The sequence below is a fragment of the Vanessa tameamea genome, chromosome Z, assembly GCF_037043105.1.
Source record: "Vanessa tameamea isolate UH-Manoa-2023 chromosome Z, ilVanTame1 primary haplotype, whole genome shotgun sequence".
NCBI classification, from domain to species: Eukaryota; Metazoa; Arthropoda; class Insecta; order Lepidoptera; family Nymphalidae; genus Vanessa; species Vanessa tameamea.
In genome coordinates this window covers 1707823-1735594 of record NC_087341.1, presented here as the reverse complement: position 1 = coordinate 1735594, position 27772 = coordinate 1707823, and the positions used below count along the sequence as shown (strand labels likewise).

At 33.0% G+C, this 27772-nt stretch overlaps 1 protein-coding gene across 2 annotated transcripts in view; it reads right to left on the bottom strand.

Annotated features, from left to right (window-relative positions):
- Positions 1 to 27772, bottom strand: part of LOC113403989 (uncharacterized) — a 177649-nt gene that overhangs the window by 85640 nt on the left and 64237 nt on the right. For both annotated transcript variants that reach the window (XM_064220259.1, XM_064220260.1), the window contains exons 3-5: positions 25082 to 25205; positions 15374 to 15459; positions 11623 to 11718 (exon numbers count right to left, since the gene is read on the bottom strand). In XM_064220259.1, coding sequence (XP_064076329.1) covers positions 11623 to 11718; positions 15374 to 15459; positions 25082 to 25205 — 306 coding nt within the window. The remainder of the gene's footprint in view (positions 1 to 11622; positions 11719 to 15373; positions 15460 to 25081; positions 25206 to 27772) is intronic.

Genomic DNA, 27772 nt, shown 5'->3' with positions numbered 1-27772 from the left:
TATGTATTTATAATACTTGGTATGCTAAAAGAAATGACCCTTTAAACGACGTTTGATAACGTCAGAACACGGTATGACATGGGCAAAATCTTAGCGCTGAGATTTTTCAAGCTAAGTTTATCTATACTAATATTATAAATTTGAAAGTCTGTTAGCTCTCGACACTTAAACTGCTGAACTGATTTAGATGAAATTGAGTATGGAGATAGTTTGAGTCACAGAGGTCATAGATTATTTTTTTTGATACAACCATCGAGTTGGGGGTTTGCTGTGTTATAAGTAAAGTTCAGCTGTTCTTAATAAATTCATATATTAAAAATCATACATGTGTTAATATGTATAGTCATGTATTTATATTAAATGGCAAAAAATTAATTTTGAAGTCATTTTTAATTGACTATCGTGTATGACCACTTATTTTTTTTCATATTAATGCTCCCATATAAATATTTATCCTGATTAATTAACTAGAATCTTAATTTTACATCACGACTAATAACACACAGAACTTTACAATAATTGTCGAGTTGCTGAAATATGCTACGCTTGCTGTTTCGTGAAACTGAACTTCGTGGCATTTGTGACGCGAATGTACTCGCAATTCCCTTTTTTTTTCTTTTTTTTTTTCTCGCTGGAAAAACGCCTTACGCGCTTCCCCCACGTGATGAAAGGTGGGGGGTTGTGTGGGACTCCCCGGAGCCCTGGACGCCGAGTGCGCCCAGGTACGCCGGGTTTACCCACTAAAAAACCAGCGGTACCCTCTCCGTCTTTCGGTGGGCGCCACGGGATCGCTTGCGCATGCTACCGTGACGGTACTCGCAATACCCATATTAAGTAACGTTGATAAGCAATGTTAATAATATTCAACGATATGAACAACGCTTAAATTGAAACGAGTCCAGCTTAATTTGTATGAATGCATCGAGCGTAAACTTAACAGCTAACCTCTCCTGCGGTTACAGTTGTACAGGAAGTTCGTATAACAAAACCTTTAAACATTTAAATCAACTTTTCTCTAGAAAAGGTTTTAACTCTCTTATCTCTAGTATTTTAGTCTAACGTGTAATATTTTAAATACAGGCTTTTTAACTCAGTTTTACTTCAACTAGAAAATGAGTTAAGGATAATTTTCATTTCATTGCTGCCTGAAAACTTGATACTTTCCTAGGTTTGATTGGTTAAGAGGCATGCATTCCGTCTACTAAATGATCTCGAATCTAAAGTAATCTTTTAGTAAACACTAAAATAAAATATAATACGTAGCTATGACTTTCCAATAAAATTACTCCGTAACATTTATTTCTGTTTTAATGACCACTAAAACTGGATGTCTAAGAAAATTACGCTGATCAATTCTTTGCTACCGATAGGGAACTGTACCCGATATCCAAGGAAGCTTTACTGCTACTAAAAATGTCGTAAATAGACAATAATTCACGTAAAATATTAAAGGAGATGGACGGTCGTAATATAATGAGGTAAGTGTTTAATTTTAGATGAAATTAAACTGGAATTTAAAATGATATAATTAGTACTTTATGGCTCACATAGTTAAACATAGTTACCAAGATTTTTATAAGATAATATGGACCGAGTTCTACTGCTTCAAAATTTATAGGTAACTATGATAATAATATGTAAACCCTGCTTCTGAAATGCGCATCAAAGTCTGATTTAGTTATTAGACTTATGTCTGAATGGTCATTGGTCGGCAGTCGATGACATAATCGGCGACCAATGAGAATTTAGTATTTTAACCAGATTATTTTATTTTATTTTGATCAGCGGTAAAAATAATTCTTTATATACTTTTAATGTTTCTAAGCACTCGGTTGCATAAGAGAAATATCAATAGTAACAGACAGACAATGATATACACAAATCTGTTAATGATTTGACAAAAATCATCTCATATTTTGGCATTTTGGACTCGATACCGGTTATGGAAATTTATAAATTATAAGCGTCCTTTGACGCTCCTTTGAGAGCCGAGATGGCCCAGTGGTTAGAACGCATGCATCTTAACCGATGATTTCGGGTTCAAACCCAGGCAGGCACCACTGAATTTTCATGTGCTTAATTTGTGTTTATAATTCATCTCGTGCTCGGCGGTGAAGGAAAACATCGTGAGGAAACTGATGATGAGAAAATGCTCCATACCTTCTCCTCAACGGGAGAGGAGGCCTTAGCCCAGCAGTGGGAAATTTACAGGCTGATTATGTTATGTTTATGTAAGCGTCCTTTGTATTTTTTTATAAAATCAAGTGTTGGTCTTTTTCAGAGATATAAAATAAAACTTCAGTGCGATATACGCTAATTAAAGAAACAGGGGTATATGAGCCGAGGGAAGTGGACGAGATGTGAGCGTCAGTATGTAAAAAAAGAATTTTAAATTTTTACCTTGTTTTAGACTTTGTATAATTTTTAAGACTTTGGTTTTTATTACATTACCTACTTAATAAATAGATTATATTATTATTACAAAGTTTATAGTAAAATATACTACATCAGTAACAGGTTTATTTTTTAGTAACGATACATTTTCTGGTATAAGTTATATGTATATTGTTTTAGGATTTTTTACCCGAGCAACATTACAAGAAAAACGTCTCGTCAATTAGTTTAGATATAATATATAACGTATCAAGCGAATTAATTAAGAGATCCCCAATACTAGTTAAATGAAGGAGAAAAATAACCCCTATAAATATTTCCATTTTTAAATTAATCATATTTGTTTTTTATTCGATAAGTTTAAGTTATTAATGTATTGAGAAGTCTTTTAAGTACAAGGTCATATATTTTCTCACGCTACAATTTACACAACCTTTGTGCAATTTCCTTCTTTATCTAGTTTTCTTCATGACTTGAGGCCATTCTTTTTGTTTTTTTTTTCCCTGTTTAAGGAAATGTTTGTTCGCTTTTTTTTCAAATATTTAAGTACGTTATTTATTTCTTGCATTATTTGCATCATGTACCCTCTAATCAGCATCACATACTAAGTCAACTCATGACTTGATGATAATTTTAATACTACATATATCGGTCATAATTAGTGTAAATCTGAAATTTCGAAAACTCCTTGTAGAAGTTTTAATATTATTGTATTTTATAAGACTATACTAATATTCAAATACTAAGACGCTCGTTGAGCAAATATCGTTAAAAATATTCGCTTTGGCACTCAATCTTGTAAAAAAGAAATAATAGCGAGCTGACTTAGTAAGAGAGACACATTTTAAAACTAAATTAAAAAAATTGTATTTGACCGATTGTTTACCGTTGACAGAAAAAATAAAAAGTCGATATTTTTTTAAACGTCATTGAATGAAACAAAGTCCAATTATTTTGGTGTACATAAGACACTTTACTATTGAAAAATAATGAATTAAACATTTATGTACGTTATATTATAAATATAGAAAGTATATAAAGACGCTTGATGGAACCGCTTCTCCTTCGTTGTTTTATACAAAGTAATACCCTTACAGCATAACAAGTCCAGTCGAGCGCGTTGATTAAGCATCCAAAATGCAATTACATCTTCCTTATTCCAATTATGCTTCTGGGCATCGAATGGCCCAGACCTTCCTATTAAAAATTATGCTTGTAGCTTCGAAGCTCGAAAAACAAAACAAATTTCGGATTTTGATTATTTATGTTTGTAATGTTCACATGTAAGGTCGATTTACCAATTAGATTAAATATATATTATATTTAAATATCAGCTCGCTGTGCACTCACACCGTCTTCACATTCATCTCCCGCGCTTTTGCAACGAGATAACAGATTCATAAATACACAGATAATATAAATTCATATAAAATATAAATCTGACACTAATTCATGTATCGTTATAGATCTGTGTACACTACAATGTTCAACGGTTAGGGTAAACTAGGTACACGTAAAAATAAAAATAAAAAAGTACGCACAAAAACCAATATCTATAGAATAATATCTATCATGGCTCAAAGATATTTACGGGAGTGTTGTTACAGTATACTCTTTATTGCAAATTCTATTAATCATATAGTATTTTAATATAAAAAGGAATTACGCCTTTTTATATGCCGGTTTACAAATGGGCCAATTTGAAACAGTTTGAAACTGTAAACAGGGTGTACCCTAACATACCCTTGACTGGCCAGTTTCAACACCAAACATTCGGCTGGAGTTTCAAGTAACATACAATCATACACCAGATATACACGTATAAGTGTATGTCTTTGCATATTAAATCACAACATTACAATGTTTTTTTTTATTTGCGCAGTAAGGTTTTAATATTATTATTACTTCATAATACTTATTCGTCCTGCCTTCGCAGTGATATCTTATATTAGCGTAAGCCGATTTTTGTACAAGAGATTTTGGGACGATAGCTGCATATAAAAAATCAGTAAAATAGCATCTGCAGAAAATTAAAGAGGATTCTTGACTGCGATTTACTAAATTGCTAGTTTAACAAAGAATTAATTTTAGAGAGCGGAAAGAAGTTACTGGCCGGATAGAGAGGGGTACTATGGCTGTATAAGAAAAAAAAAAATTAAAATATAAACTAACTGAACTAATGTATAATATGTATGATCCAGTTATGTGAGGTTATGTGAGACCGACTAGTAGTTCTAAAGGTTCAACGCAATTATATTAAGAATATGACTACTATAAATATGATTTATATTTTAAATTAAATATATTTTCATAAAATATTATTATATTTTGTTGTATGATTACATAAATATCAAAGGTTAAGTAAAAAATATCGTGAAATATTCGTACTCGGTTCGATATGACAACTTCTTTATTGAGCCAGCCCGCAACGAAAGCTTTTAGGCGTTTTGTGAATTTTTCAGTGATCCTCGCGTGAATAAATAAATTGTTCCAGTGTGATATCTCTCCTTGTCAATTAAAAGGTATTTATAATGTTCTATATTAAAGATAATATTTGTCTAGTACGACATAATAATTGCCTAATTGATCGATCAGAAACATAACTTGAAGAAAACAAAATGATCACCTTGAGTATAGATCTATAGTAACTTGTATAATGTTGAGAACCAAATTACAGTATTACGCAATTTTATAATTATTGTAGTGAATGTCGCATATCATAAAGTTATAAACATAGACATATACATACATATCACAAAGACATTTCATGCTCGTGTTCTGAGATGAGTTTAGAGAACTTTTTAAAGAACAGCTCTAAAGCAGTGTTCTTATGTAAGAATTCTATTCGTATCTCACTTGCAAGATATTTTAAATCAATATACCGTGAGATGCTATTTTAATTGACTCGGAAATTAAAATAAGCAGGTATCACAGTTTTCATCATGCTTGACAACAAAGCAAAATATTGTGCATGTGATGGGTGAATTTCCGCACTATTTATAAATGTCGCAGGCAGCTTCTTTAATTAGCCTTTTAATTAATAGCCTAACCATTATACTAAACGGCCCTATTCAAAGTGACCTGAATGAATATTATTCAGCCAAAAAATCTTCCGTTCATATTTAGTTTAATTTCCTTTAAACTTATCTCCACGAAGACACACAAAAAATGTACTGAAATATTAATTTTTCATTTAACCAAGTAATTATCGAGGGTATTCTGGCAGAACCGGATAAGTGCAAAAAATTATTTTGACACATTTGTATACTCGGTTTTTGTCGTTTTTGGTAAAAACATATATCTGTCGAAGCTTTAACAAGGGATTTCTTTTCTCCTGCTTAAAGAATATATCCAGCAGTATACTCTTTAAAAAAATACAATGTTAACGGAATAAAACAATTTACCTTGTTTAAAACACTTAAAGAAAATTGTATTTTATATTAATAGATAATACATAATATCATAACATTAACATATAATACGGACAGAGAACTATTCTTAACGTAAAGATTAATGCGTGTTTAAGAGATTTACAGCTTGTTTTCGTATAAGATAAAACAAGATAACTGCAAAAATTCACGCCAATTTTGACCTTTTTTAAACTTTTATGACAATTATCGCATAAAACAAAATAATGTTAGATACTGTATCTGAGTAAAAGTATTGAAAATTTTCTGTAATTATGCTTCGTCGTTTACCCGTGATCATACAAAACTTAAATTGCCTTTTTCTCATTATAACAGTTTCGGTACTTATCCGGTTCTCCCAGAAAACCCTCGTTATGGTCAACCCTAACCAATATAATTATTTTTATATATACACTAACCACATTGGAGCAGCGTGGTCGAAAAAACATGACACTTTCTCCTCATTAGGAAAGTTGATCTTTGTTCAGCAGGTACCATTACTTTTTAGTTACAAATTATACAACATATCATACATACAACATTCAAACTTTGTTAAATTTAATGCAACTAGACTACTCAACTATTGGATAAAGGTCTTTTAAAGTGGAATTTATTGTAACTACATGTCTTAGTTTCATGCACTATTATAATTAGTATTATGATGTTTTGGCTAAAAAAATACTTATTAGTATTATTAAATAGGGATGTCCAAGTGCTTGATTAAGTTTCGTAACATAATTAATTTTGAAGTAAGGAAATGTCCGTACTGTAAGACTTCTCTTGATAACAACTTGCCTTGCTTACTCCACGTAAGCCTCAGCGTATGGAAATAATTTACGTGAAGGGTATAAAATGTTACCAAGGGCTTTTTCACGGAATTGCTTTTTCGAAATTGCTAAACTGAAAATATCGATTGTGTCTGTAAAATTCTGTGAACATCGAAAATATTTTGTTCACATAAAGTTGGGTTGAAATGTTGTTAGAATGTTTTGAGTTGAACACGATGCGTTTGCTTCTTTTGTAAAATATTTCGTGGCATCGATGAAAAATATTTGCGTAATCAGCAGTAGGTATTTTGTATGGAATTCTTTATCAATATTTGTGTTTTTATGTTATTACTTAATTCTTATTAATTCAACAGATACATTCCGGCTTCACGCGGGTACAAAAACGGTGTATATACAACTTTTAGACTGAAAAACAAACATAAAGAGAAAAGCCTTTTTCCGGGTAGGAAAGATGAAGTTCTCGGCTTTTCTCTACTATAAAATGCAAGTATTATACCTTCCTCTTGAATTAATCTGTTTACTGATCAAAGCATTAAAAGCCGTTGCGTGGCTTGAAAGATCAAAGCTTACGGACGGCGGAAGCGACTTTGTTAACTATCTTGAGTTTTCAGGATTTAAGAAAAATCTATATATATAACTCAGAGACAGTCAATGCATGAGTCCTAATTAAAATATATGAGTTCAAAGCGGTAACCAAATTTACCAAATATACGAAGCGTATCTTAAATATCCGAAAAAGATTCGGCAATGGCTTTGAAATTCGAGTCGAGATGGCCCAGTGGTTAGAACGCGTGCATCTTAACCGATGATTTCGGGTTCAAACCCAGGCAGGCACCACTGAATTTTCATGTGCTTAATTTGTGTTTATAATTCATCTCGTGCTCGGCGGTGAAGGAAACCATCGTGAGGAAACCTGCATGTGTCTAATTTCAACGAAATTCTGCCACATGTGTATTCCACCAACCCGCATTGGAGCAGCGTGGTGGAATATGCTCCATACCTTCTCCTCAAACGGGAGAGGAGGCCTTAGCCCAGCAGTGGGATATTTACAGGCTGATTATATTATGTTATGTTTTGAAATTATGACACAGCATTAAATTTGAATTACCCTTTTTAATATACCACAGCTCCATCTGGTAAATATGCACCACGCGCCTCAATATTTCACGTTGATGGGAGCGCCATCAGACATTTTTAGCATAAATCTATCCACAGACCATTTGAGTCTGTACGGAGATAGTGGAAGATAGATTCGGTTAAATATTTATTATTTTGGATAGAGTAAAATTCGAGTTTCTTTTGCCGTATTTGATTATTATATTTGCGCAGCTCAAAATTATTAATGACAGATTTTATTCATTGTTTTGTGATTACTTTTCATCTTATTCTTATTTTTGAATCGTTTTATTTACAATTTGTATTTTGTAAATAGCGATGTGATTTGTCAAATAAATCGTGCGAGACGAAACGTTGGGTCGAAGAGACCTACGCGTTTTCTCACAATCGTACAAGGTGAATTGAGTAGATCCACATCTTAACGGAATATATACCGCGTAACGGTGCTTTGATTTTTTATGTCTAGTATCACAATGTATCTTTTGTTACGATATTTCCTTTAAGTCTTAAACCTGTTTCCATCTTCCATCTTCACACATAACTGCTCAAACACCTATTTTATTATCGTTGTACCGATATCAAGGTCACATGCCATTATTCACAAAGGTCTCACTGCTTAAAATTTAATAACTGTAATTTGTATCCCTGAAAGATTCCGATGAGGCAATGTTGTGGAGTCTTATATTTAATATACATAATTAACATTTTAGTTAAGTTTTTTTTTTCTTGTACTCAATATGTTTTAAAATATATTATTTGGTATCACCACAGATCATCAAATATCGAAATAACTTTAAATGTTATATCCATTATTAACGTAAGGTCAGACAGAGAGAGTCGTATTAGGCCGATTATTATCAACTGATTAAAACTTTTAGAAAAATAAAATAGTATGATCGTAGTTAAACGATTAATATAAATTAATTAATTAATGTAAATTAAATGAATAATGTAAATTAATTAATTAATTAATTAATTTACATTATTCAAGCTTATAGTGTACTCATATAAAAAGGGAAGCTCCCTTTGGGCTCGGTTGGAACGACTGGAACCAGAGACCTGTCCCGTGTAACCTATTTAGTTTCCAGTAAAAATTCTTCCATATCTTGTCTCAGTATAAAAGCTTTCACCGTACTGAGTTTCATTGAACACAATCAAGTGGTTTTCGCTTAGATTTCAAGACATCAATTACAAAAAAAAATATATTTTTATAAATTTGATTCACAAAAGTTTTTATATTTTAAAACATTTACGTATATTTTTTTCGCGCATATTATATGATAGTTGAATCGACGGTATTCATTACGGATGCGTGAAAATGTTGCGTTTTTAATTTTCACGTGCTAGAAGTCAAATGAAAGACTTTGGAAGTCAAATGAAACTGTACATCAGTAGAAAAGTGGAAAAATGTAATAAGTACTATATAAATGATGATATATTAATCAAGAACTAGCTAATAGCTGAAGTACTAGCCAATAATATGGAAAACTTAAATATACGGCATGTTTATATTTTTTTCTTCTCAGATTGCAATAGGTTATACATCGTGCCTTATAGCCTTGTGCCTGTGTATGTCTGAATTAAACTGATGGAACAGTACGCTTATAAAAGTTTTGACGTGCTCTTCGAACATCATCAAAAATAAAGAGCAAAATATAAGAAAAGTTACAATAAGTTAAGTAAGAAAAGTTACTATAAGTTAAGTAACTAACTAATTCTTCTACTCAATTCATACATATCACGTATCTTGTATCTTACTTTTTAAAAGATACTAAAATTCACTTCCCCCCTTATCGCATCTGATTTAGTACACTTTAAGAATACGGTAGGGCTTTGGGCAAGCCCATCTGGGTAGATACCACCCACTCATCAGATATTCTACCGCCAAACAGCAGTACTCAGTATTGTTGTGTTCCGGTTTGAAGGGTGAGTGAGCCAGTGTAACTACAGGCACAAGGGACGTAACATCTTGGTTCCCAAGGTTGGTGGCGCATTGGTAATTTAAGGAATATTTCTTACAACGCCATTGTCTATGGGCGGTGGTGACCATTTATCATCAGGTGGCCCATTCGCTCGTCTAACAAGATAGCTTGATCATAAAATAAAATAAAATGTCGATAAAATGCGATATTTATATATATCACAGTAGAATTGTAAATACCATTAGATTGTACTCTATCTCACGAATTTGTAAACTGGCGAAATATTGTGAACTGATAGATTATAATCTACCTAAAAGAATGCGTTAAATTGTAAGCAGTAATGTACGGTTCCAAAAAAACGATAAGAAATAGACTGGATATTGTTGCTAACGGTGCTAATTGGTACCACTTGACGTTTGTACGGCGCTCCGTTCCAAAAAGTTACATCCTAATTGCATCGGGAATAGACGATAAAGAGAAGAGACAAGACATAAACTATATCTTATAGACCCAAGTGTAATGTGTAAGAATATTTATAGGCACATCCCGAAACTATCTTCATAACTATGAATATTCCACTACGTGAAATGTTTCTTCAGTTTTGGATAAAATATTAGTAATCAATTAAAAGTATCACCAACACTAAGTATCTATACGTGAATGTTGCCGGGAAAGTATTTTTTTGATTACATTGTTATAAATAATAAATTAAAATTTAGGCTGCAAATAATATTTCATGCTAAAGATCAATTGGTTCTAACAACATAAATTTATAATTTCGTGGTGATTCCAGTACTTTATACGTTCTACGGGCTCACGTTCCGTGATAGGGGACAAACGTAATCAAGTCACAGATTCATTCCAATTCGTTATACAGTTTGTTGAATTTAGCAATTTATAATAGCCCTACACTTCTTTATCTGTGACATTTTCCTTCAATACCTAACATGCAAAATAAAATGTCATTTGAATAATTTGTTTGCTTGGACTTAAAGTTAAATTTTAGTTAGAATTCACTCGATCGTCTTGGTTCCACATAAATTAGTTCTTAAAAAGAATTTTTGCTAAATTAGAAGCGTCTGTTACAAATACTCGTCTATTTATCAAGTTACAAGGCTCAGACGAACGCAATTTTTATCTGCTACAATATTTTCACTGTATTATTATAATCATAAAGTGAATTATGTACTATGATTGAGTTTTTCCCTTTTCCATACAAAAAAATACAATCTACAATATAAATAATATAATCTTGTTCAAATGTATGTAGTTTAGTTTGGTTTGGTAAATATTTGGAGTGGGTCGTTTTAAGGTTATTGCTCATTGGCACAGACGAGGCAATTATAAACATTATAAATATTTTTTTCAATAACATGAAGTAATTTATCATATTATAAAAATGGACACATTTCGAAGTATGCTGTGCAAAAATTAGAGATCTTATTCAAACACGTCTCTGTAATCTTGGATGTACGAGAAAATTACATTCAAAACATGCTACTTCACGAAGTTTTCGGTGACCGACGTGAGTACGAGGTCTGAGCTGATCAGGAGGTGTTATCTAATCAGAATTGTACGAAGCATCACAAATAAATATTAAATCCTATGTTCATAAGCGGTTCGCTTGCGTACATTTAGAACCAAATACGTTATCGACTCCCAACAAACCTTTTTCAATTTCATTCAAGCAGTAATCGCAAAACTGAATCAGTTTATGCACAGCAAAAAAGAAAATGATGAGCGTGAAATGTGAATTATATAGCGCAGGCAGACCAACTTCCACCCAAACCTGTTTTATTTCAATTAAAAATATTTGAAATTCTAATTATTACGCGGTCATTTAAGTCTATACATATAAAGAACTTGACCTTTACGAGAACCGTATTATATACTCAGGTCGAATTAAGCTGTTCCATTCCATTCAAATAATTGACCTAGTAAACCTGAGATTAGTGAATTAAATTAAATACATAACATTATCATATCATTACTTACCGTTTGTAAGTAGAACAAGTAAACGAGGTTAACGACCTCAACCAGTGTCTCCAGTCCCATCACGAAAACCCAAGGTAGCAGCATGAACTTTATATCCTGAAACAAAGTCGTAAATTTAATTTGGATCCTAAATATATATATATAATTAGACCTCTGTCGCAGTAAAAAAACAACCTTTTTCGAACTAGTACCTAATAGACTTTTACACGTACTAGTTTTTAAGTCTTTCTAAGCTTACAATAATGATCTTTGATATAATCTAACTGCAGTCTAGTGCCTTATTTATTTATACATTGATCTTAAAACGGAAAAGAATAGAGTAAAATATAAATTGTAATCGATAGTGCCCAAATGTGTGTCCAAATGTGTTCGCCAACATAGGCGAACTCTGTATTCCCTAACTCTCAATGCTTTGTACGTACAATTAGAATCTATACTGGTGAAGGTTTCTGACAAAGTACTTTTTACGTCTAAGTTAGTTATAAGTACATAATAAACATAATAACATAACATAATCAGCCTGTAAATTTCCCACTGCTGGGCTAAGGCCTCCTCTCCCGTTGAGGAGAAGGTATGGAGCATATTCCACCACGCTGCTCCAATGCGGGTTGGTGGAATACACATGTGGCAGAATTTCGTTGAAATTAGACACATGCAGGTTTCCTCACGATGTTTTCCTTCACCGCCGAGCACGAGATGAATTATAAACACAAATTAAGCACACGAAAATGCAGTGGTGCCTGCCTGGGTTTGAACCCGAAATCATCGGTTAAGATGCACGCGTTCTAACCACTGGGCCATCTCGGCGTATTAGTTATAAGTAATAAATTATAATTGAAGTTGCAAAAAAATATTCCAGGTTAGAGATCAATTGGTTCTAGCAACATAAACTTATAATTTCGTGGTGATTCCAGTACTTTATACGTTCTACGGGCTCACGTTCCGTGATAGGGGACAAGCGTAATCAAGTCACAGATTCATTCCGATTCGTTATACAGTTTGTTGAACTTAGCACTTTATAATAGCCCTTATTGCGATACTATAGCGATCAAGTGTGACATATGCATTATATTTGCAACAAGCTGTTGTAGACCTTATGTTTATAGTATTAAGATTGAGTATTCAGTTTTTTTGTTATATAAAAATCCCTTAGATGTTTTGTTTATTGAGAGGTCTTTAGTTTTAAATTACAGTTTGTATTGTTCACTAAATATAATTATATTTATGTGTCTGTACGCAAAGCCTAGACAGAAATACGTAGCCTAGTTTTCTACTAGTGAAAACATTATTCACACCACTCAAACGAAGCTATGCTCATTAATTCTGAAATATGTAAGTGCCTCGTTCATCTAGTTATTACGGTTGCAAGCCCCAGTGTTCTGGGTTCAAATCCCGGATTAACCACTAAAAAAATTAAGAGATTTTCCGTTGATAATTTCTCAAAGCTTTAACTGAGATCAAAAGTTTCGGATTATTAAAATATAATCTGAATACAGAAGGCCTATTCTTTGTAAATATAAAATGGTAATACGTCGTTTAGGTAACAGGTTGCATTTTCCGTTCGCAGCGCATATCTAGAACGAGGAGGAAATTCTGAAAATATGACTTGATATTGAAAATTCCAAATGGTGGGACGATTATGAATCGACATTTGGAAATCGATTTTATTAATCGATTCCGATTCGATTATCATTTTTTTTAAATACACATCGTTTGTTTATCTGTGCTACATTGTGAACCTTATCTTACTAATAATAAAAAATGTGTTTGGTTTGTTCGTGTATTTGCATGTTGAGAATATATATATTTTTAATAAGTGAGCATTGTTTTAATTTTAACAGCAAGCTTAAAAGTCCTACCCATATTAAATATACTCACTATGAGCCTTAAATTAAGTCATTTTTCCAGAAGAAAACTTCTTCAAAAATATTTAAACTGAAAATATTCATTCATTTTAATCTCTCTCTGGAGTGGAATTGTACTTACGTACTTAATTGTACGTACGCAATGGTTGATTTTTTTTTTGTGAAAGGCTAATGAACTAGATTCAGGTAAGTTTCATGATAATATCTCAATTTAAAATATAATTAGTACACATGTATCTGACATAGATTCAGTGCCATTATCAGCGTGTTAATGTTTACACTGTGGCTCACACAACCATAACAATTATATTCCTGCTTAGCAATAGAACTATTGGTAAATTCACGTTACTGAATTGCTCTGTTCAAATCTTTGCTATAGAATAGTTGTCGGAAATGCATAGAACTATTCACTCGGAAAGGCTCGCTTCACGTTAAAATATTGGCGTACACTCACAAATGGAATTTAATTTATATGTATTTGATGTGTTTATTCCTAAAATAGTAATTTCACGCACACTAACACTAGATGTGTTATCACGAGTATCATTCATACCAATGCACGCCTTCGTGAGTGAAACGATCTATGATTTTAAGCTAGTTATATTTTTATATATATTTTTATAACGACTGATTAAGCAAAACACTTTGAAATGAATCAAGAAAAGAACTTTAACGAAATATATAGACTTAATTTATTGTATGATATATATCAGAATTTCTATTGTGCAATTTTAATTGGACACATTTCTAGCTTCGTAGAGGAATTGTATAGAATAACTAGGAAATATAATCATTTCCTAGGTATTCTATATTATGATTAATTTTAACGTTTTCGTAAATTACCTCGTCAATCTTAATGGTGTAGGTTTCCTTGGAACAATATATGATTCCTAAGCTCCATACATTTCCGCGAACAGTATATTGTATTGAAGCTTGGCAATTAGTATCATTTGATTCAAATTAGTTCTTATGTCTATTCTAGAGAGAATATTTTGAGAAATACTTCAGACAAATCTGTGTTGCAGACTCCAAACCATTGATAGTATTATTATAGTTTCCCTTATAAAATAATATCCGAGTGTGTACTGTATAAACTTGGTTAAGTGTGTGTTTGTATGTGTGCGTGTTCTAGACCGTGTATAAATACTTATTACGGATTATTCTAACCTTTACAATACTAATAAAATTATGTAATAGAAGATGATACTGTATAATATAAATCTAAGATAAATTAATAATATAAATAATGCATGCAAACGTAAAAGCTACACAAGAGTTGATGCAGCCGCCCTTCATCTACTCGATACTTCATCCTCATGAATAATGTTTATGACAATAAGGTCGTTAAAAATTGAGTATCTGATTTTTCTGAATAAATCTAACCTAAACGGGATGAACGCATTAAGTTTAATGACAGTCCAATAGATGAATAGTTATTTTTTCATTAAAACCAAGAATAGATTTAAGTAGAGTTGTTCGATTATGTGAAGAAGAGATAAGTTTTTTAAAAGATAGTTTTGTTTACGTTTTAAATTTGAGTAAGCAATTATATATTCACGTACTTCAGCGTGATAGAGTTGGGTAAATCATCCGCCGTATATCTTTCGACACTATTTACTTTATGATTAATGAAAATACCCAACATTGTTTTTAAAATTGTTTTGTTTTTGTAGTGAAAATTATTGGGCAAAAAAAGTAGTTACTAACTTATTATTAATCCGACAACTATTTATTTGACCCAGGATTCGAACCTAGGATCTATAGCCTATTAAAACACTAACGATGCAACATAATACGCCACTTAAATTAGAAGACCATTGTATCCACTCATCCATCATTACATACTGACGAAGTCACCTTGTAAGATATATTAAAGAAATAAGTACCTTATATATGCCAATTATTAGAAGTATACAAGCGACGAGTCCAAGTGTGCTGCAAGCCAGCAGGGTGATATTCAAAGATACCGTTACTGTAACAAAGAAAAACAACCCTTAATAAATAATACACGAGGGCACATAAAACTACTAAACTTAATAAAAAAAGATGCGTCGGGGAACACTCGCTTTCAACGAAGTTGTTTTCCTTATATATTGAGTAAAACACGATTGAATAAATTAAGCACGGTTGAGGATAGTTAAATTATAAGAAATAAAATTGTTATGAAAATACCTTGTAAATTAAATGATATCAAAAATAATATCTATAACAGTATATAATAGAAAGAGACGGAGAGAAAGAGGAAGGCATAAAACTTCTGCCAGTTACGTAACGATTTCTGCCAGTTGCCAGCAGTAAAATAAATTTGTTACAATGACAATAAAAATAACGCCAAGTATACAAAAAACGCATACACTTTTTTGAAAGTCCTTGGGTACGATATTTGTGAAAACGACAATTATAATTTTTCAAAGAAATCAAAACTGACAATCCGTATTTCATATCTTATTCGAAGTAGTTGTATTAAATGTTTTTTTTTTATGATATCGGTAGGCGGACGAGCAAATGGGCCACCTGATGGTAAGTAGTCACTACCGCCCATAGACAATATCGTTGTAAGAAATATTAACCATTCCTTACATCACCGATGCGCCACCAACCTTGGGAACTATGATGTTACGTCCCTTGTGCCTGTAGTTACACTGGCTCACTCACACTTCAAACCGGAACACTACAATACTGAATACTGCTGTTTGGCGGTAGAATATCTGATGAGTGGGTGGTACCTATAGACTACCCAGAGGGGCTTGCACAAAGCCCTACGTGATTATTTCTTTTCATATTTTAAAAATATCTTTCATTATAATAAACTATTCAAGTACAATTTATAGTTAGATTAGTTATACGTAACTAGACTAGCTGGTGCCATTGTGTAAGCAAATCTATACGTACAGCAGGATATCGAAATGTCAGAAAATGGTACGCATTGTGACAATAAAACTATTTATAACATTTAAACAATATAAACATCATAACAGCGTTTAATCATAAGTTGGTATAAGTTTCAAGTGCGGTTCGATCGAATCATATCTGTTCTGACTGATTCTACGACAGCAATTATTGTCAACATTAAAATTGAACATTCGTATTTCGATTCTGTCCATTTTGCAAGGATTTAAATAAGCATTCGCATTAGCAGCCTGTAAATTTCCCACTGCTGGGCTAAAGGCCTCCTCTCCCTTTGAGGAGAAGGTTCGGAGCATATTCCACCACGCTGCTCCAATGCGGGTTGGCGGAATATACATGTGGCAGAATTTCGTTGAAATTAGATACATGCAGGTTTCCTCACGATGTTTTCCTTCACCGCCGAGCATGAGATGAATTATAAACACAAATTAAGCACATGAAAATTCAGTGGTACCTGCCTGGTTTGAATCCGAAATCATCGGTTAAGATGCACCCGTTCTACCCACTGGGCCATCTCGGCTCTCATTTAAATAAGACAGTTACATAAACTAATATTATATAAAAGGGAGAAGGAGGGTTAAATATCGAGAGCGAATATAAATTCGTATTCGTAATTCGCCAATAGTTAATTATTAAAGTCACAGCACTTTTGATATATTAACAAATCATCATCACACTACCCGGAATTTTCATTCGAATGTTATTTCGTATTCGCTTTTGTTACTACACTATAATGTTCTACCCCTGCCTTTTGTTTTGTAATCTGAGTGCCTTTTCTTTTTCAATAATCATTTATATAATCTTTATTCAACTTCGCCATTTCGATTTTCAACCTACAAATTCTAACTAATTAGCCATTAATTTGGAAACGAGTTAGAAGAAGGATAACTAGGCATTAAAACGTTAATCGCAATAATTAATCCATCATTTTATGTTACATGGGTTTTCAATGCGGCTTCCGACCATAACAACAGGTAAGTAATCATTTTACATTTTGGGTCGTAACCTTTTTAACCTTTTTTGAGGATTAAATAAATTTTAAACTCGTTAATTTTAAATACATAAAACTTTTTGACATAAACCCTGAAGATACCACGATACCGCTCAAGAGTTCTTTAATTTAATAATTTCTGTTACAATATTATTTCACTGCTGATCGTAAGAATACTGTATTTATCCACAGTATCTAGTGATTTTATTCAGTCTAGTTCAATGCATGAGTTAGTTAAATATATCAGCAAGAATCTCTCAGTACCAGCTCGGAATTTGGAATTTGGGGGTGCATGAGCTCCCGTGCCTTAGAAATAACGGTATGGCTGTCCTTAGCTCACACCGGGCGTCACTAACATAATCCGATAAGTATTATGAAAGCGCGAGAATTATAAGTACTCGTGCACAAACTTGTACGTATTTGGCTAGTCTAATTTGATAACGACGGCCTCGACCGAAACCGATCAAAAGAACGCCATAACATACATATATATTGTTAGTAATTATTCGTATTAATGTTTTCTATCTGACCTAGAGCCTACTTATGTATAATTTGCATATTTAAATAGTTCCGTTTCACGATTTAACTATGTCTGCTTCACGCACAATGATAACATAACCAAGTGCAACTCGTTAACTAAATAATCGTAGAGCTATTCTGTCAGAGAAAACTCGAAACTTAGACAATACGATTGTGGACGTATATTAGAGAGGGAATCGGCGCGTCAATGTTCACGGACGCACTGTTATTGGCACTTTTAACTTAATCAACTTATCGGTAAGTGGTCAACATTGCTCATAGATGTTGGTGCCTATTATTTAACTATTTCTTATATCGCCAGTGCTGAACTCGGGAAGTTAGATCTTATGATATTTGCGCCTGTAGTTACACGGGCTAACTTGTCCTTCAAATCGGAACACAACAGTACTTGCTGCTTGGCGTTAGAATATATGGTGAGAAGATGAGTGGAGTTTTTTTGGGAGACGTATGTACTAGCGTTCAACCATATGAGAGTACATACTCGAATAAAAAAATAAACTTTTTCCTGCGATTTCACTCGCGTTAAATATATACATATGGTGTTTTTTTATAGTTTGATTTGTGTTTTGACGTTTGTGCATAGCGCTCCGCTCCTTGATATTAGAAGATGAATAATATACCTATATTATTTTTTCTCAAAAACTATATTTCCTGAGAATACCCATATAATTAGAGAATGGCAATAGAGAATTTCCCTAAAGCTGGTAAGTTATGCAGGCTGCTTCAAATAACTAAAATATAATTATCATTGTACATGGAAAATGGTTAAAAAAAAATATATATCCCGCTGAGTTTCTTTCGCCGGTTCTTCTCAGGTCCGAGGTGCTAAATTCCGAACCGGTTGTAGATTTTTGACAATCAATACGCAAGTGTAAACACTTCTATATTGAATAAAGATTTTTGACTTTGACTTTGATATGGTCCTGACTGGTAATTTTTATACTCCACTGATGACCATAAAACTTACCAGTTTTATCGTCATCAGTAGAGTTATAAAAACAGAACAAGTTTTTTTTCTAATATATAATAGGTTAACTGACTTGGAAATGAAAACTGTAATGAGTAAAGTTTACTCTGTGCTTGTAAAAACACTGGCGAACCACACCTTGTGTTCCACAGTCATACTAAGTTGTAATGTTTAGGGGTAACCTAAATGATGAATGGGGTCATCAATTAACGTACGTTCGGTTATCCACATTTTACAACTGAGATACAAAGTAAATTCTCAAGAAATACTGTAGTTGCAAGTATTTTGTTTTTTTTTTTTATAAAATCATTTATTTTGTTCGATATTCAAATAGTTTGTTTTCAATGATGACAAAAACGTATTCGTAATATAATTTTAGTCGTCCTATATTGTTCGATAATAAAGCTGTTTAAACGACGGAAAACCGAACGAAGACTAGTTAAATATCTGTATGGATGATGAATTTTTTGCAGGTCACTGGTCACCCGTTCACATCGGATAAACAACGGGAGACTGACCGACGGATCGAGACTGTAATGTAACCTATATTATTAGTTTCACACTAGCCCTTTCTTGCCGCCTTTATTTTATGCTCCAAGAATAATTACCACAATATGACAGCTGACCTTGGTAGATTAGAGAAAAATATTCAAAAAGCGACCTAAATAATTTTTATCCATATTACAATGTCCAGTCTGTATCTACAGGTATTGTTTGAGAGCGATTGGTTAAGCCATGCAGTGTCATCTTCTCTCGAATGTCAAATAAATAAGGACAGGAATGAATCCGTCTTTATTAAAACCGCTTATCCGTACATAAGAAAGGTCCTACTTATCTGGAGTCACACCTTTGGCAATATTGACAAAAGATGACAGTGTCGGTGTCATTAATATTGAAGCTGTCTGTAAAGTATATCAGGAACTGACATTATAAACTAATTTAAAAACCAATGGTTGCAATGCTTAATATGTTGCTCTACGTAAAATTTGACGACGTGGAAGCCACGGCTAATTAACAAAAACGCTAAACAAATTAGATGTGAACAACAGCAATGAGTTAAAAGTCTGAAGTCAAATTCAATCCCTTTAAGCATTTTAAATCATTTCAAATGATATTGACAGAATGGGAACCAATTTGTACCGATAGAATAAAGTTTAAATCATCCAAATCAATTAGACGATTTATACGAAATCCCAAAACACAAATACGAAAATTTACCTTCGAATATAAAATAACTTGTTCCTTTTTTTAAAGCAGATTTAATGTAAATTTACTAAATGGTTCGTAATCCATTAGCTTTAACATATCCAGTGGGTAAAATGAACATATATCAAAGGTTGATAAGGTTTTTTGTATACCGCTAGAGTAGACACCAAGGCCAAGAAGTGGTTTGTAAATCTGGCAATGCCAGCGTCAATGGGTTGAAGTGACCAATGGGTCTATTACGGTTAGAGCATACCAACTGTTGCTATAAAATATTTGCGGATTGATATATGTTGCAGTCGAAAAATTAGTGTTATGGATTATGATGCTACTTCATAGGTCCATAATACTGATTTATATCTTTTTGATTCTGATTGATCTGGAACAAATATTTGATAGCAACAGTTGCTATGCTCTACCGTAATAGCCCCCCTGTTACCACCCTGTCTGCAATTGTTTGGTGCTTTTAGGGCCCGGTATACATATGATAAAAACAGGCAAAAGTAATAAAATATTTCAGCCCTAACGGATATTAACCTCTAAGATCAAATATAATGTAATTATTACTTGAAGACTAATTGAAATTATAGGACTTTTTAACAAAATTATAGTATATTTATTAAAACATTAAAATAAAAAAAAAAGATTGAGATGATATGGATTTTAAGGTTTCGCTCAGATTCCCATTTTACTCTCTAGATATACCACGACTTTAATTGATAATGACAAATAGAGTTATTTAAAGCATTTATAAAAATATAATGCGGAAAGCGAGAAGTGTATTAAGTTTTAAATCACCAAGTTTATCAATGATATCTATATTTAGATTATTCATAATATAATTTAGTCGAAGGCTTAGAAAAAAAACACTTGTAAGGAGGTTCTAGCAATATTCGTAGTTACTCGAATTAAAACCTTATTCAATTTCTAAGCATAATAAAATTAATGATATTCAAAATACTACAAGTTTGGAAAAAAAAAACACCCAACACTGAATGTGATCTCATAAGAAACTCTGCGAGGTTTTTTCCAAGTCCTGGCAATCGTTTCATCACCAATGTGTGCTATTATCTAGAAAGTTCCTAATCATATAATAACTTAACTACATAATGATAGTGCTCTGGTGTTTCTGAGATTCTGTCGTAACCCTAAACATTGCCTCACTGACAAAAGATTTACTGTCTTTGGCGTTGAGTAAGAGGCGCAATAAGTTTATGTTTGCTCCTTATATTGATGTTACTAGTATCGCGTTTTAAGTCGTCGATCTAGTCGCTAGCTTATAAGGATCTCCATCCTGACACCCTGGATTCCAAATCAATTTAAAATTAAAAACAAAAACTGCAATTAAATCCTCCATATTAGTCCGGAGTTAAGCAGAGTATTCAATATCATGTCGTAGAAAGCAAGTACAACCAATATCACTTTGAATTACTATTCCATCAGAGATATTAAAGAATACATCTCCATAAATGGTCGTGCAGCTTAATATTCAGTTGAAAATGGGTGCCAAGACTGAAATCGGTAAGAAAGAGATCAATATCAGTTTCCACAGTTTTTATTCGTTTTCATATGATTCATTTTTATTATTTGAATATTAATTTTCATTTTTTAGAATGTAGGCATATTGAGGTTTGCTATGATAGCTTTTTGTTGAACTCATATTATTTTAAGTAAAACAATATTTCAATTTACTATCGACGTATGAAGTCTGTTAATGGTCCTCTGCAGGGCTAAGGCCTCCTCTCCTTCCGAGGTGAAAGGATACACACATGGTAGATTTTCATCTGGCACATGGAGGTTTACTCACGTTTTCCTTCACTATCGAACACGAGATGTATCATAAATACAATTGAAGCATATGAAAACCAGGCGAACATGCCTGAGTTTTAACTTGCTACCTTCGGTTAAGTTTCACGTGTTCAAATCATTCAGCCACCTCGGCTCAAAACATTGATAAAAGTGATATCAAAATTTATTTTTATTTTTTTACAAGAGGAAGTTCACCCTATACTGGAGGAAGATACTACATCTATTAACCTTTCGAATAACTCTTCTGAGAGGTCTTTTCCGAGACAAGCCATTATATTGAAGAGTCTCGGTACTTTCGTAACTTAACTAATAATTTATTGTGCCTTCGAACTGAAGTATGTTTCAGTTGAAAATATCGACTAAGTCAGCAAGTGATTGAAAATATGACAAAGTTAAGAAGTCATTTTAAATAACCTACCGCGACATTAAATAATAAATGAGTATATGGTTCCCAAAGAAACCAAAATATAACCTCATACAATACGATATCAACATACGATACAAGTCTTAATACAGATTTCGTATCTTGAAGCATAAAACTGACAAATACATCCCACTAAGCCAGCCTCAGACATTATTTTCGCTCTTTGTAAGCGTACATATATTTAGGAGGCAAACTTAATAAGCCATAGTTATTATTCAAGACTAATTTTGAAACTGTTCGAAAATTACTTGAAGTTTATGTGAAAATGAGATGTTACAGTTTATCTCTTTTAAGTTCGAAATCTAGTTGAAAAGATGAGATTAAAAGTTATTTGTGATATATTAATTTCATATTTTAACATTATAAATATAGATCGAAGGTGCAAATGGATGGCGGTCGCTGCCACGCTAACGAGCAAAAACTGTGTGCTGTGTGCAATAAAAAAGCCCAGTATACAGTTAGTCCAAACGCAGAGGAGCTGAATCCCAAGAAGAAATTAAAAAAAATGAGCCATTTTTTAAGCCCAATTACATATTAACCGTCGCAACTTTGTGGCACACATTCTATGTTTTAGAAGTTTAAAATATGTGATATACTGTATCTTTCTAGTGTATTGACGTAAGCAAGATGAAGCATGAATTTTGGTTCTGTCAAATTCTTTTCCAGGTACTGAGCCGATGCGTCATCTCATAGGAGACACTCTCAGGATGGACGTCATTCGGATGATATTGGAAGGCTCAAATATCAAAGCGGTGTCGATTACTCACGTCCTCTCTGCTGTTAAGGTCAGTAGGGCTAAGTACTAACAAGGTACCTTGGTCATATTGCTTACAACGGAATCAGTAACACCTATACAAGCGTAATTTGTCTATGTCTGTCAAACTATATATGACATTGCCATAATAAGGGAACAACATAATAGTATTTATCAATATGGTTAAGCTGTTATTTTTTAATCGAATGTAGGACAAGAGAAGTCACGCGCTCAGAATCGTTCCTTGAAATATTATCCGACCATTCAGCTATTACCTGTTTTATTATGCTCTCATATCAATTGCCGTAAAACTCACAATATACCGCGCCTTTAGGCATTAGCAAAATTGAATAATCCATTTTATAAATTAATCATAATTTACTTGCAGTAATACTTTTTTCTTTATTTAAAGGCTAATCATATTTCATTTCAATCTAAGCCAAGACAGCGAAGCCAATAGAATTAATTAGAATTTATAGGGTAAATTATCAGATAACAGGTAAAACGGTCCCTATACGGCTTCCAAGGTAAAATAAATATCGCTTCGTTGGATACGTGAAACTCCAGCTCTATTACATTTCTATTTAATAAGAAAGCAAATTAAGGTTTCTTTCTAGCCATACATTGAATGTGAACCTCGAAATCCTTAAAAAATGCCACCGGACCACCGATTTGGTTTATATCTAGACTATTATCTTTTTGTTACGAAACGATGTGAACTTTGAGATTGAACTCGTGTCAATCCCTCGTGACTACTGACTGCGCGCGTTCCGATTCAGTCAAGCTCGACTTTAATCTTAATAGAGTTTACTTCGATGTATATTTATAAGAGACTGGTTACCCGGCCCAGCTTTTGTTTTTTGAAGGTTGGCCAATGAGCTTATCTTTCGGTACTTCGTTTTAATGCTGGTAATTTTTTTCTAAGCGATGACTTCATCTGTCAACTATTAATTTTAACCTCAATCTTACCTATCATGCTTTGAAGGATAGTTTATCGGTCATGGCTGAGATTATACAAAAAATGAAAAATTTTGTCCGTTTTTTAATTAATTTTCAGCACAACAAAGGCAATCATATTTTAATTTGATGAAAATAGCATTTTAATTTTCCTATTGCAAATTTGTGGTTATGTATATAAATAATTATTATTATCTAACTTTTCTACAAAAAAATATGGAAGAAGAGTCGAGTGCGCAAGTGAGATGATTGGTCTTTCCATTAATAACATGAAGACTAAAGTCATGGTAGTAGACCGAGCTGGAACTTTTGCACGAACTCGAGACCTTGCGGATCTGGAATATGTAAATGAGTTTGTGTACCTGGGATTACTTATAAGCAATCAGGGAGGCTGTGACAAAGAAATCTGGAGACGTACCCGGATGGCCAAAGCAGCTATGAGTAAGTTAACCAGAATCTAGAAAAACAGTAATCTGTCGAATACCACTAAAACCGTGGGAACTTTGGAATTCTCAATATTTCTGTATGGCTCCGAATTTGGTCAATCCGCGCAGCTGACCGAAAGAAGATCGAGACTTTCGAAATGTCGTGTTACAGAAGAATGTTGCGTATACCGTGCAAACGACAGCAAAAAGAACCAACAAGTCTATTCTCGATTAACTGAAGATTACTACTAGACTATCCACTATATGCTACCAACGAGTTCGAAGATATTTTGGTCATATTGCCCAGAGACAACCAGACAGTCTGGATAAACTGGTTTGAGTAAGGAAAATCGAAGGCAAAAGATCACGCCGTCGAATACCTACCCGCTGGTCCGACCAGATTCAAAATATAACGGGACTCAATATTCCGACTGCCCTGAGACTAGCCGAGGACAGAGTGGTGTGGAGGAAGCTAGTTGACATATCGGTGAAAGCATTTCAGGACAAGCACGACCTTCAGTAATGAAGCGCAAGCAGAAGAAGAAGAATAAAAAAATATAAGATAATAAATATGACCATGTCATTTAGAATTAAGTCAATAAGAAAAACGAACTCACTTGGTGTTATCTTATCCGGTTCCAAGAAGCTTTCGGACTCAGGTTCCTTCATATCGCCATTCAGATATCGATGTTCCACGTCTATGAAGTGCCCCATCGTCACAATCGTGACGGCGAAGTAAATCTGCGAAAGATAAAACTATGTTAGTATATTTTAGTTTAAATTACCATTAGGATACAGACCAACAGAGAAACCACAAATGATATGATAAATATATAAACAAATAATAATAATAAATATTGGACAACATCACATACATTACTCTGATCCCAATGTAAGTAACTAAAGCACTTGTGTTATGGAAAATCAGAAGTAACGACGGTACCACATACACCCAGACCCAAGACAACATAGAAAACTAATGAACTCTTTCTACATCGACTCGGCCGGGAACCTAACCCGGGACCTCGGAGTGGCGTACCCATGAAAACCGGTGTACACACTACTCGATTACGTAGGTCGTCATATAAGGTAGTCGTCGAATAAGGTATAGCTTAATAATAAAGCAATTTTTTTGGACGTATAAGTAAGATTGTCCTGTAGATTTTTTTTATAGAATCAAATACCCTGCCCCAGGAAGGTTCTAGCTACTCCATGAAGTCAAAGGCTTAAAATACTTGTATATGACGTTTCATGATACGACGATTCTGATATACAGAGTAACAACGCACTCTTTTTGCATATTGTTTGACTGTCTCTTTGTATCTGTATTCCGTTGGTAACAATAGGATGGATTTTAATTAAACCGGACTTCCTAGCGAATATTTTTTGATTATACTGAAAAACATACATCCAGGTCCAGAGTATGTTACTTGAAATAATATATAATTAGACTGCTTCGTTGCAGAAACTAAGCGATTCTTTGAACTTATCTAAATCAGGAATCTGATTTCCTTTACAATTTTTCTCCAATTTTTTCCTCTTTAAGTATAAAAGAGGAGTCGTGCTGACATGGCCTTTTCGCTGAGTAAATTACTTATCTGTTGAAAACGTAGAAAGTTATTCGTATATAATTCAGTATGTTTATTTGTTTGTTTTAAAAATATATAAATAAATAGACACTTTGGATCAACTATTACTTCAGTAAATTTTTAATATAAGTCATTTAAATGTAGTAAATAATTAAAACTTCAACTTCAACTTCTCATATCTGTATAACTGAATCGAAATCAATGTCATTACTTACATACACTTATTAATTTACAAGAAAAAATCTACCATTGGTTTAGAAAGAACACGTCAGGTCTGAGGAGAATCGGGAAAAGAGATTCAGCGGGACAAAATTATAATAAATAAAATATAATTATACAATTTCGTCTAGATTTATTTTGAAGCTAATAAACGATACAAATTAATAATAAAACGTTGATTAGTACTTGCATTAGATTACGACGATAGCATAAAATACACTACACATTTAGTGACACATCACTAATTATAATCCGTTCAATTGATTATCGAAGATTGAACTTGCCGAGTGCTCTCGACTGACAACTACTCTTTATCAGGACTTAACTCCATTAAATTAACAACCATTTTGATCAAACGTTATAGTATATGTAGCGATTAGTATATTAAGTATATTTTTTATGATATAGGTAAGCGGACGGGCAATTAGAACACCTGATAGTCAACGTCGACCGTAGATATTGACGCCGTAAGAAATTTTAATCATTCCTTACATTTCCAATGCGCGACCAACCTTGAAAATTAAGTTATTATTGTGCCAGTAGTTACACTGGCTCACTCATCCTTCGAACTGGACAACAATAATACCGAGTTCTCAAACCGGCTTGCCCAAAGCTTACTTACAAGTAGTACAAAAATAAAATAAAATAAAAGCCTGTCGTCTAACATTTGAAATCATATCACATTTAATTAGTACGGTGGATTGTTTTCAATCTTTGATTGTAGGTTGATTTATATGGCATTAAATATTCTTTTCACATTGCCCATTTCAACAAAAAGCGATTTTGAACTGTTTGATAATTGGAATTTCTGCCCTGACTTTGTCCAATTATCTCCAATTTTCTCTATATAACGTTAACTCTTTCCAGTACCATTTTTTCCCTCTGTGCAACGAACCACGACACCGTGTTTGATCATCTCCTGGACTCGTCAAAAAATCTCAGAAGCAGCATACAAATAGGGATAAAATAGTATTTGGAAATTTGTAAAGTCTAAATCCCGTTCTTCGGAAAAATGTAAAGGTTGTGTGTAAGCACATCGTGGTCGTGTTTTTTTTTTTTTGCGTCATATTAGAATACATTATAATCGGTCCTGTTTAACAACAAGGAACAAATTATCATTAAGTTTTTACCGTGTGGTTCCAGCTGAGTAAATTAGAACCCCATCATAGTCCGTGGTTGTATAAAACTGTCTAAAGAAATATTTTGTTTAACGAGTTTATAAATATCATCAAACATGCCTTTACCTTACCTTATATATATTCCCAGGTACGATGCCCATCGTAAGTTCTCCTAAAATAAGTTCTATATTTGTATGTAACATTTACTACAACTACATTGGTATATCAGTTTTTATCTTTCTATGGATATTTTAAGGATTAATTTCGTGACTAAATTTGATTAAATATTTATAACTTATAATATAACTGCATCAATTCATCTGAAACTTCAAGTTTTATTATCTTCTAATTTTATTTTTGTCTGTCCAATTTATCTCTACAA